At 45.7% G+C, this 12,519-nt stretch overlaps 1 protein-coding gene across 2 annotated transcripts; it reads right to left on the bottom strand.

Moving 5' to 3' along the window:
• Positions 1 to 5,133: 5,133 nt before the first annotated feature.
• LOC138432537 (major allergen Equ c 1-like) lies at positions 5,134 to 10,211 on the bottom strand. Of its 2 annotated transcripts, XM_069573859.1 has the most exons (7): positions 9,651 to 10,211; positions 9,082 to 9,218; positions 8,257 to 8,330; positions 7,032 to 7,136; positions 6,572 to 6,673; positions 6,327 to 6,376; positions 5,134 to 5,399 (listed from the first exon to the last, which is right to left on the bottom strand). In XM_069573859.1, the coding sequence occupies exons 1-6, from the start codon at positions 9,741 to 9,743 to the stop codon at positions 6,339 to 6,341; spliced, it is 549 nt and encodes a 182-aa protein (XP_069429960.1). In that variant the 5' UTR covers positions 9,744 to 10,211; the 3' UTR covers positions 5,134 to 5,399; positions 6,327 to 6,338. The 2 variants fall into 2 exon arrangements, with proteins under 2 accessions (XP_069429960.1, XP_069429958.1); XM_069573857.1 differs by lacking the exons at positions 5,134 to 5,399; positions 6,327 to 6,376 and having other exon boundaries at positions 6,431 to 6,673; positions 9,651 to 10,053.
• Between the last annotated feature and the right edge of the window lie 2,308 nt (positions 10,212 to 12,519).

Genomic DNA, 12,519 nt, shown 5'->3' with positions numbered 1-12,519 from the left:
GCAAAAACTCATGATAATAACTAATTGTTGAAAAAACAAAACAGATAAACAAAAAAACTGTGAAATATCAATCAATAGATAGGAATTAACAACCAAGAATACACCAGACAATCACTGAGGAGGGTACTTTAAAACTCTAAGACGAGACTTGAAAGCTGATCTGAATAAATTTATAGATACCAGGCTTACTTGGTTTTGGCTCAGGGATCCCCATGTCAGACTTCTGACCTCCAAAGTGGTAAGAAAATAAACTTGTGCTGTTTGAAGCCACTAAATTTGTGGTTGTTTGTTGCAGCAGAAACAGGAAACGAATGTAGGACCCATTTCTCCCGTCCAGCTGCATGCCAAGAATGCAGGCATGTATGCTAAGTTGCTTCAGTCATGTCCAACTCCGTGCAACCCCATGGACAGCAGCCCACCAGGCTCCTTTGTCCATGGGATTCTCTAGGCAGGAATACTGGAGTGGGTTGCCATTTCCTTCTCCACAGAATAGAGCTTCCTAATTGTATCTTTGATATAGCAGCAAAGTTTCCTAACTCTGTTAGTTTTCCTAACATAAGTGTTTAACTCTTGGAAGGGAGTGGCACATATGATCTACTGTGCAATCCTACCTCATGCTACCTGCATTTGGAATATTATTCTGCGCTGCTCTTTGCAGTGGACTTACTGCCCTTCCTTGAAGTGAAGTTGCTCAGTCATATCTGACTCTTTGTGACCCCATGGACAGTAGCCTACCAGGTTCCTCCATCGATGGGATTTTCCAGACAAGAATACTGGAGTGGGTTGCCATTTCCTTCTCCAGGAGATCTTCTTGACCCAGAGATTGAACCCGGGTCTCCCGCATTGTAGGCAGATGCTTTATCGTTTGAGCCACCAGGGAAGTCCACTGCCCCTCCTTAAATCAACTCAATGTGTTACAGGACCTGGGAGCAAGTTTATGCACACTGAGGTGGTAGGAGGGTGATACAGAACAAATAAAAACACAGTTTAGGATTTAAATATCATGATGGAAAATCCTCGATGGAACGTTGCTGTGTGGCTGGCCTCCATCCCTGAGCCAAATGGACAAGGAAGCAGTGTAGCTCCCCCTGACAGCTGACTCTGATTTGGGCTGGGACCTGGGACCCTTTGCTGCAGCCCTTGCACCTGGACAAACGTCTCCTCTAGTAACAGAATACAAAGAAACCATACGAAGCTAAAAACATAGCTGCAGGCATGCACAGTCAGGGTAATTATAAACAGTAAGATACAAAAGGCCACAAAAGCCTGCTTCTAAGTGCTAAGAGCCAAAGCAGGGTACACAGAGCCACCAAAGGGGTAAGCTAACCATCTAAGCCACGCTCTTACTGGAGCCCCGGACCAACCCCTGCTGTTATCCTGGGTAAGGAACCAGTTCACCCTCCCTCCAGGAGTGACTAGGGCACCTGTTCCTTGTTCTCACTCCCTCCTGCAGCATGAGTCCCCATAAAGCCTTGCCAGAACTCCTTGTGGGGCTTCTTATAAAATTCTACTGAATAAGAGTCCAAGGACCTAAACCAGTAACAATTCCACCATAATTTTCATTTGATCCCTGATTTCAGTAGATGTTCTAGAAAAATAAAAGCTAGTTCAGTGTTTTGAGACATCCCTGGTGGGACTCCATGCTCCCAGTGCGGGGGCCCTAGGTTGGATCCCCAGTAAGGGAACTAGATGAGTTCATATGCTGCAACTAAGAACCGGCACAGCTAAATAAAGAAACATTTAAAAAAAAAACACACACACACACAACAACAACAACAACAAACACCTCAGTGTCTTTCTCACTGTGTGTTTTGTGGGTGAAATGATACACAACTGATTTGGGTTCATTAGCAGGATGATAGAATAGGAAGTGCCAGCCCACATAACCCCACAGATACACCTATTTAACAACCACTCATGGGCAAGAATACATTTATGAGAGTTCAGAAGTACAACAGAGAGGTTCCAGCATCCACACTGAGCAACAAAACTGAAGAAAGTAAGAAAGTTTCGCTTTACCTGTGTCCCCTGTCTCCCATGATGACGTAGCACAGGCGTCTCTGGGAGCTTGTTTAACAGTAGCAGGCTCTGATTTAGCGGTCTCAAGCCCCACCCCCAGACCCACTAAATCAGAGCCTGCTAATGTTTAACACGATCTGCAAGTGATTCGTATACACGTGATAAGAAGCACTGTGTGATCATACTTATAGGAATCCACAAATAATTATTGCTTTGTTCTGTATGTCATTTAAAAGTTATATAAATGATGTCATACTGCACATATCATTCAGCAACTGGCTTTTTTCACCTTTCAATTTGCTTCTGAGCTCTAACAATGCTAATATAGATCTAGTACATTCCTTTTCACATGTTGAAGAACATTCACATTTATGTTGCTGATAAGGAAATCTTTTACGAACTTAATGAAATTGATTTTAGTTTACTAACAAGATCCAACCAGTCCACTCTGAAGATCAGTCCTGGGATTTCTTTGGAAGGAATGATGCTAAAGCTGAAACTCCAGTACTTTGGCCACCTCATGAGAAGAGTTAACTCATTGGAAAAGACTCTGATGCTGGGAGGGATTGAGGGCAGGAGGAGAAGGGGATGACAGAGGATGAGATAGCTGGATGGCATCACTGACTCGATGGACATGAGTCTGAGTGAACTCCAGGAGTTGGTGATGGACAGGGAGGCCTGGCATGCTGCGATTCATGAGGTCGCAAAGAGTTGGACACGACTGAGTGACTGAACTGAACTGAACCCGTACTGAAATGAAGCAGGACCCTGTGGTCCTTGCCCCCTGCCCCATGTCCTCTGCCTACCTTTCATCTGTGGAAAGCTTTAGTCAAAGAATACGTTTGGTCAGAGAAATGAGAACATGCGGAAACAAAGGAGAAGAGTCAAATGAGACCAAATAATAATAATGCAGTCATTAAGCATATTCAGTGACCTTTAGTTCCTTCTCAAGGACTACAGATAATATTCGGAGCTATATCCTATGAGCTGTCTTTTAGATACTAAAACCCCCACTAGATTGGAGAAGTTAATTACAGGATGACCAGACTGTAGCTGTGACATAAGCTGCCACAGTTTCAAGAACTGACCTCAAAGAAATAGAAACAAATCCATCCTGGAACTGAAGATTAACTGTACTTAAAACGATATCAAGATGACACTGGTCAGACCACCGATGACAAATTTGAAGATGACTGTCAGAGCTGACTGTGTTGTTTCTGCATGTAGACCTCTCCTTCAACCTAGAAAAGCTCTTTCCCCACTGGTTGTCGATAGGGGATGGGTGGGAGAGTCAGCCTTTGGACGGATGTCCACCCTCCTCTTCCCGTAAAGCCTGTTCGGGCCTCTTTACCCACATCTTCCCCATGATTTCTATCTTTTCGTTTCTTTGGGAGAGGACTGCTCAGTTTCTGATCCGCAGACATCTTCACTCCTTGCTTTTGAGTGTCTTTAACATTTCGTGCCTTATTTGCATATTATTTAGGGCTGAGGGTCAGGTTTCAGTGTGAGCTCATCTGTCCTCTTGATCTGGGAACCCCTGAGAGTCATTTTGTGCTTCCCCATCAGCTGTAGTTTCTGGACATGTGGCACGATACAGCCATCCCCCATCACCCACATGGCCCTCCTGGGCATTGGTTACTATTGTTGTCAATGTTCTAAGCATTCCCAAGGATATGCTAGGCCACACCCTTCTGAGTATCAGCTGCTCGGTCTCTTAAAGGCTTCTTTTAAAAATGAGTGATCCCAGCATGACTGGTTGGATTTCTCCATAGACTTTTGTCATATTTCAGCAAACTGGACTAAGCCCTTAAGTAAAGACTAATAAGCCTGAACCTAAGACATTTTTCTGACCTGAAGGCAGAGTAATATGGGGAGAGTCAGATACCTGGAAAGCCTTCTTTGTTCATATAAATCTTAAGTCCGTAAGGAGTGAGTCATTTTTTTCACACAACAGCTGCTACCCATACCCTGCTCTGCCACAACACTCATGTGTGACTCTTACATCGTTTTCATTATCGGCTGATGTTGGCAAAGGGTTACAGCTGAAGGAGGATATTTAATTTCCCTTCCTCCAAAGCCTGTAAGCTCCCCAAGAAGAGACCAATAACATTTAGCCTCACTGATGCCTCCTGACCATACTAAGTATAGAATGCTGAAGATAAGTATTGATCACATTTCACGGAATCTCACTTAACATGTTCACAGTAAAAAAAGCAGTGATTGAAGGTTTTCCAAGAGTATGAAAAGACACTGACCAAGAGAAAAATAAATGATATATGATACAACTTATGTGTGTAATCTAAAATATGGCACAAATGAACCTGTCTGTGAAACGGAAATGGAATCATAAACATAGAAAACAGACCTGTGGTTGCCAAGGGGGATAAGTGATGAGGGAGGGATAGAATGGGAGTTTGGGATTAGCAGATGTAAGCTATTATATACAGAATGGATAAATGTCTTACTTATAGCACAGGGAACTATACTGAATATCCTGCGATAAACCATAATGGAAAAGAATAGGAAAGAGGATGTGTGTGTGTGTATATATATATATATATATATATATATATATGACTGAATCACTTTGCTGTACAGCAGAAATTAACACTGTAAATCAACTATACTTCAATAAAATTTTTTAAATGAAGAATTTGAAATTAATAGCAACTTACAATGATAATTTTCAACTTAGATATCATAGATGTGTTTCTACAAAATAAAAGCATTTGCCATACCAGAAAAAGAAAGAAAGGACACTGACAATCTCAGAGGATGGATGATTGAGAGAAGCTGGGTTGTAAAGTCATATCATAAAAACATGTTGAGCTGGTGTCAGCCCCAGCAGCAACGCTCTCTCAGTACCCTCACTGAAAAAGAGAATTCTAGGATGGAGCAATTTCTAGGGCAAGTCTTACAGTTTACCAGGTCACTAAGAAATGGGCAACTCTAAAGATCAGTAGCACTCATCGGGACAGAGAATTATTGCAGACGAGGGAAAATCCTGAATCTCAGGGAAGGTTCTGAGAGGCTAGGGGAAGATTCTGGTCACAAGGCCTCATTTTCTTCCTGTCACCCCACGATTCTTACATAAACGAAGAAAAACCACATGACTGCAAGGCAAATCATTTATTGAGCAGGTTGAGGAAGGTCTTATTCATGGTCCTGTTGTCCTGAATGGGGCAAAGGGCATCGGAAATCTGGAGGAAACTTTGATTCTCAGTGAGCTGCTAAGTCTTCCTAGATAATTAGGGAATATCCTGAAGATGCAGAGACGGTGTCTTCCAGCGCAATAGTGGTGGAAGTCAGGTCGCAGCGCTTGTCATAAGATGATATGGGAACCATGGAAGAGAAGATTCTGGAGCCCAAATGAGGTGGCACTAAATAAGCAAATGAGAATGAGAACACAAAAGCTTATTAAGTGCTTCTCAGACTGAACTGAGGATGAAGAGAATTTCTATTACCAAAAATACATTGAAGAAATAGTCATCAATCTGCATTCTAACCCATGCTATTTGCCAAAATAGGGGAAAGGAGGGTGTTAGTGATTCTTTTCCTGTTTTTCTCCTATTGTTGACCCCATCTTAACCTGCCCCAGAGCCTATGAAAAGAAGAGTGGAAGCAATGAAGGATGCTAGGCTTATTCTGCCATCCTCAGCACCGGAAGTTTTAAAGTATTTTTGACAAATTGGCAAAAGCCATAGCAATCTTTTATTAAATGCTGACTTTATGTAAGCCATAGTTGCTAAGACTTTCACCTACATTATCTGAATGAAGCCACACAATAAATCTGAGGCAGGAAACAGATAAGGAAACTTGTCAAGAGTCTATTTTCCAGGTTGGACGACAACTGGAAGCCCAGACAGCTCTATTCCCAGATTATAAGTTAAGAATATGCAGAGATTGAAGGAAAAAATTCTTTCCATATATTGGAGGGTGAGATGGGCTTTCAGGATTTGAAGATGGACCACAAACACAGAATGTATTTGAATTTCATATTTGCACCCTTTTCCCATTTAAAACTATAAGTCCTACTGATTTTTCCCACATTATCAATTCCTGAGCCCTTTTCTCCAGCATTATATTCACGCAGTAATTCTGTAAGGTAGACATCATTGTTCCCCTTCTAATTGTTGTATCATTTGCTAAAAAACCCATGGCAGGAGTAGATCCTGAACCCAGGTCCTCCAACTCCAAATTTCAAGCTCTTACTATCAAATTATTTTTATTGTGATCTTTTAAATCTTCTACTGTAATCCCCTAATGCTTCTGGAATCCTGGGCCACCCCGTCTCCAGCAGAGCTCACCAAACTGCAGCCCTAGGCCACTCCATTCCCTCGTGCCTGGAAGCAGCGATCTGTAGAGGCAGAGAAGAGCACGTTCAAACACCAACCCCAGTTTATTTCCCAGAACGAAACCAGATGATTTTCCAGGTTAGGATAAAGGGGACTGAATGGGGGTATTAACTTCTCTTGGATTTCTCCCTTCAGTAACATTCCTACTCAGCAACACGGGATTTCAGGCAGAGAAAGCCAGAGATAGCTCAACTTACCCACTTTGGTCAGGTCAATAACGTTTTCCTTAACAATTCCATACTTTTGGCAAATTTCCACAAACTCGTTCTTGAGTTCTGGACTCGTATCTGGTTCTCGGGCTGTAGGAAGAGTAACAGGAGCTGCTTTGTCCTGTTTCCTGGTGATGGAGGCTCATGACAGGCGTTGGTCTCTGGCCGAGTGGGAAAGTGAATGGCACTGATTGCGTGCTTAGGCACAAGTCTCAGGGATGGAAAAAAGTCTTTCTTTAGGAAAGACACCTTTAGGATATCTTTCTGGCACAGTGAGAGTCATCATCTTCCCATCACTGAGCCTGAGAGATTTTACCAAAGGGGAGCATCTGTCTTTAATGAGGAGAGAGGTCCCAGGGTACGATTGGGAAGTCCACTCTGTCTCCAGGCTTCCTTCCTTCCCTGGCCTCCCCACCCCAAGATGAGCGCCAGCATGAAAATACTCTACCGTAGAGCTCTAGCAGTTGGAATGAGTCACTGAAATTCTCGAGATAAAAAATAATATGGCGACTATAGTTCACCTGAAGTATGCGAAATTTATTATTTCCATCATCTGTGGAGAAAACAGAACACGGCTCAGAACTTCTTTGGTCTGTGGGAAAGAAGTGTAACCCTTTTACCTGTTCTCTCCCAGAAAACAAATCCTGAAAGAAATAGTTATATCTACTGCCTTCCATCTGCATCTCTCTGGGCTTCAAGATGCAATTTCTAAGCAGCACCAATGGAATGACAATTAGGGTAGAAAAATTGAGCCACAGCAGTAACTTCCCCTCTATTATGACACCTTGGACCCACCACCTCCCTCGGCCATCTCTGCCAAATGCCCTCTCTATAAGCCCCATTGGCCTTATATACCCAGTGCTATAAACCTGAATGATATGCTCTGGCAATGGCTATCAGATATCATCAGAAAGTGGGCCATGGAACTACCCTGGCGGTCAAGTAGATAAGATTCCACCTGCCAATTCAAGGGATCAGGTTCAATCCTTGGGTCCAAGAAGATCCCACATGCTTTGGGGAAACTAAGATCGTATACTCTAGGGTCCACATGCCCCAGCTACTGAGCCCACATGGTGTAATTACTGAGCCCCTGTGCCCTAGAGACCATGATCCTCAACAAGAGAGAAGGCACCACAATGAGAAGCCATGGGATTCTCCAGACAAGAATACTGGAGCTGGTTGCCATGCTCCCCTCCAGGGGATCTTCCGAACCCAGAGATCAAACCCAGGTCTCCTGCATAGCAGGCGGAATCTTTGCCCAACGAGAAGCCTGCTCATCACAAGTAGAGAACAGCTCCTGGTTGCTAAATCTAGAAAAAAATCCAAAGGCAACAATGAAGACTCAGTGCAGCCAAAATAAAGAAATAATTTATTTAAAGTGGGTAAGGAATATGAAACTGTCCTGCCAATTTACTTTTTTATTTGCCAGCTTCCTTTTGTTGTAGGAAATACATATGACCAAGCTTTTTTCTCTGTCTGATGGTACTACGTGCCAGGCACTGGCTTTGACACACACATTTCTCCCAAATTCAGGATATTGACTATTAGATGGCCACATTAGGTTACCTAAACAAATATATAAGGAACTTATCAAATCCTGAAGACATTGGAGTAAATTCCTTGCAGCTGGAAGTAGAATTTAGAAAGACTTTTTTTTTTTTTAACATACTTACAGCTAACAGTATATACGCCATCCTCTCCTGTGCTGTCACAAGTCAAAGGAAGCTCAGTACACACTCCGTTTACCCTGTAAAACAAAATGAGCTGATGCCCAAGAGATCCTGAAGTGATTGGCTCCCTCACACTCTACCTGTAACTTGAGTTTCCCATTTCATTGATTAGCTGTTGAACATTTTGGATATAGTTTCCAAAGCGATTTTATTTACATTATATCACTTCACTTGGTACTTTGAGAATGAGCCCACTGCTTCTATCCCTATGCCTCTATCACCTCTTCCCACACTTACTGATATGACAGCTACTTGTCTAGAGAATTAGCTGGGTTCTGACCATGTGCCAGTCTCTCAGATAGTGCCTCACAAACATCACCTTGCTTGGTCCTCACAAAAAGACATGAGAGAATTGTATCATCCTCTTTTACTCCAGAGAAGACTGAAGAAGAAAGAGGTGAATTTTCCTGGTGACACAAAGAGAATCAGAACTGGATCAGTGGTTGATTCTGAATCCTGTGCTCTTAACCTGTGCTGTCTTTCCATACTACTAATGATCTGATACCTCTCTACCCCTTACCTCCTCTGTTCCCACTCCTATGTTCCCAGGAAACATATTCCTGTCCCAATTCTTATCTCTGAAATCTAGCAAAGTCACAGGTTCAGGTTCCTCAATCCTTGGGTCAGTACCAATGATTTTATCAAGGATGGGCCCTGATTTTAGTACAGGCCCAGAATACATGCGTGTTCACGCATGTGTGGGTAAAGCTCCAACATCATATTCAGACTTCTGTTTTCCCTTTCCCAAGCAAAAAAATACACACTTACTTTGTATGCATTTTAATAAACAAAGAAGAATTTTCCAAGAGACTGATGTGCTCCACAAAAAACCTCATGCTACCATTTTCTTCTATCTTTTCCCTGTTGTCTGAGGCCAAGAGAATGGAAAACCACTCCCCTGTAATCTGCAATAAATCAATAAAATGATTGGGTGAGAAAAGAGGAAAGGAATACAACATGAACCCTTGTCTCCTCGAACCCTGTCCTCTGGGCCAGGACTCCCATCATGATGATGTGAAGATGAAATTAGACTCGGGTCAATCGGCACTATATTGAGGACTTTTTCCACTGTTCACTGTTCCTCCAGTAAGTTGGAGGTTCCCTAAGTGTTGTCACCTTTTAACATGGGACCACTGCCCTTTCTTAGACCCAGATCTGAAGCCTCTATTATGTCAAGGACCGCCTCTCCTCCCAGAGGGCCACTCTGCTTCAGAATCTTCCAAAATGCCCTCCAAAATCCAAAGTCACTATGCTCCACTGCCCTTGGGTGAGTGTGGGGCTTCCCTCATAACTCAGTTGGTAAAGAATCTGCCTGCAATTTGCTCCCCTGCCCTTACCTTTGGAATATCGAAGTTGCTTCTCACAACATCAGAGTTTCCCTCCTGGGCACGGACTAGGGTCAGCCCCAGACACAGCAGCAGCAGCTTCATCTTGGCAGGAGATAGCGCTGTTTTCTCTACTGTCACTGAGAGTGAGTCTCTTCCTGATGGTGGCTTGGCTCCCCAGGGCCTCTCCTTTTATATCCACTCGGGGTCCAGTTTACTGTCCACAAGGCACCACCTCTCCTCCTCCCACATTGTAACACGGGCTGTTATTCCCTGGGGCGAGGCCAAGGACTGTTCCTGACCTTCTGAAATTTGGCAACTTTATCTCTTTTCGATCTACTTAGTGACCTTAAACTCCTCAAAACACATACTCTAGAAAAATAGTGGAGGCTTGAAAGGGCTGCCTTGTGGAACCAGATTTAACTGTGGATCTAGCTTAGAATCCAAAATCCAGTTACATGTGGCAGAAATGGAGTCTAACCAAGGTAGGGACTCTGTGTCTCAATGGAATTCGGTGAGTCACTTCATTTTGATAGCCTCAGAAACAAAGAAACTGTCTCTGCCAAAGATGATAGTAGCTATCACAAAGCATTAACACACAGTTGGTTAAAATGGGGTTGGATAAAATAGTAACAAAGTCTTTAAAGTATGGTGTCTGGTACTGAGTACATTTAAATTCCTTTTCTTTTTTCTCTGAACTCAACCCCTGTAGTCTTTCCTTTCCACACAATGAGTAAGGAAGTGTGTAATCACTGTGTATCCCTCACCATTCTTAGGTCCCATAAGATAAATAGAGAAGTACAAGCTGCCATCCTTCCTTTAAACAAGTTTCAATGAAGGTGGGGAAATGCTTCCTGTACTCAATAAGAACTTAATCCTACAAGCATGAAAATAACTCAAGTGAATGGGACCAAGTCCAGACCATTGTTGGTCAGCAAAGGGCTGATGGTAGGAGGTAGTATCATGCAGATAGAGCTTAAGGGGACTTCCCTGGTGGTCCAGTGCTTAAGAATCTGTCTTCCAATGCCGGGGATGCGGTTAGACCTCTGGTCGGGAAACTAAGATCCCATATGCCACAGAGCAACTAAGCCTATGAGCAACAGCTACTGAGTCCATGTGCCTTAACCACCGGGCGGCGACTAAGACCAGATGCAGCCAAAGGTAAATAATTTTTTTCTTTTTTTAAGAAAGGGCCCCTTCGACTGGCAGAGCGATGCCTGCAACATCTGCTGCTGCGTGGGTCTGTGCCTGGTGCCGGGCAAGCTGCAGAAGCAGCGCAGCACCAACGTCAAGAACCGCCGCCTCCCCGTGTTCAGCGAGGACTTCTTTGACGGCCTGGGGCCAGTCAGTGTGAGGAAGCTGGCGTTCAGGATCAAGGTGGTGAACAAGGCAGCAGTCTCAAGCGGCACACGCTGCTGGGGAAGAAGGAGCTGCCCCTGACCTCCACCACTGCTCTTCTTGTAGAGGCCCCGCTCCCCTCCGGATCCTGCAGGGAAGCCCTGATGCTGAGGCTCTTGTTGGGGGTGTCCTGGGTCATACTCTTTTACAGGGGTTACTTTTAACGGAAGAGAAGAAAGGGGGCTGCTGCAGAAAAGGAAGGGCCAGCTTGCCGGGCTGAGTCCCTCTGGACCCCAAGTTCCTTGCCCCCACCGCCGCAGCTCACCCCTTCCGGAGTTCTCGAACCTGGGCCAGGAGGCAGCAGAGTCCGATCACACACCCAGAGGCTGCCTGTCCTGGGGCCCAGCCGGATCTTCTCTGCGGCACTGTGAGTATCCTCCGCCAGACGCCCCGCAGAGAGCGATGCTAGGTCCTCGTTCTGCCCGCGGCGCCCCATGGGGCTGCGGGAGGACCCCCACTCCGGGGTTAAGCGGTCTCTGGGCAGCCCTCAGCCCTCCCAGGCTCCTGAGGTGAGAGCCAGTCAGAGGGAGGAGGGTGCCACGTCTGAGCTGCATAGCAAAGACCCGCAGCCAAGGAGGAAGCCCCAGAGGATTAGAAAGGGGGTTGATGGCTCTGCCCCTCAAGTGAGGCAGCCCTTCTGTGGGCTGCTTTCCTCCAAGGCCCTCTTTTCTGGGGACCCTGCGGCCCCGATGGGCATCCAGGCCTGCCTCCTCTGGAAGGCTGGCTCAGATGGTGCCCAGAGAGTGGCACTAGCTCGTGGGCCCTGCTCCTCCCTGTCCCCGCCTGCTCCTGAGCATCCAGCACCCTCCTTGGCAGCTGAACCCAGGAAGTGCTGCTCAGGGACTGAGGCCTCAGCTTTTACTCCACCTGTGTCCATAGGTTTGTGCTAGGCTGGATGGGACAAGGGGCGCTTGTCCACCAGCTTGTGGCTTTTCAGGCTGCTAAGACAGCTGTCTTAACTGTCACATCAGTGTGTGGGTCCTTGACTGATTTTTGTGGCGGTTTCCGGTTCAGCTGTTAGGACAGGGAAGCCTGGCTACTGCTGTCCATGGGGTCGCAAAGAGTCAGACACGACTGGGTGACTGAACAACAACAACCGGCCCAGCCAGACACAAACAACACAGTCTAAAGCAGGGCCAGGCCAGGCCAGCCCGCACTTCGGCTCTCTTGGGCTGCCTGCGGGGTGAGGATGGACCATGCTGGTCTGTGGGGATCCTGGGGTGCCCCCTCCTAGTCCAAAGGGTGTCCCTCCCAGCTCTGGCTTTCCAGATCACATGGGGGCAGTGGGGGGTGGGGAGGAACTGCGGAGGGGAGCAGGCCTTCCCTTTGGCCCACCTGGTGAGACATACCCACGCCCTTGAACCTGAGAACGAAGGCCCTCGGCGCTGGGGTCCCTGGCTGTGCACCCTCCGGCCTCAGTCCTGGCCTGCTCCCTCAGGTCCCCTGCTCCTGAGACCACCTGGGAGAGGCCTGAGGGCAGAGA

This window comes from Ovis canadensis, chromosome 2 (assembly GCF_042477335.2).
Source record: "Ovis canadensis isolate MfBH-ARS-UI-01 breed Bighorn chromosome 2, ARS-UI_OviCan_v2, whole genome shotgun sequence".
NCBI lineage: Eukaryota > Metazoa > Chordata > Mammalia > Artiodactyla > Bovidae > Ovis > Ovis canadensis.
The sequence above is the reverse complement of the archived record's forward strand: the minus strand, read 5'-3'. Positions and strand labels throughout refer to the sequence as shown.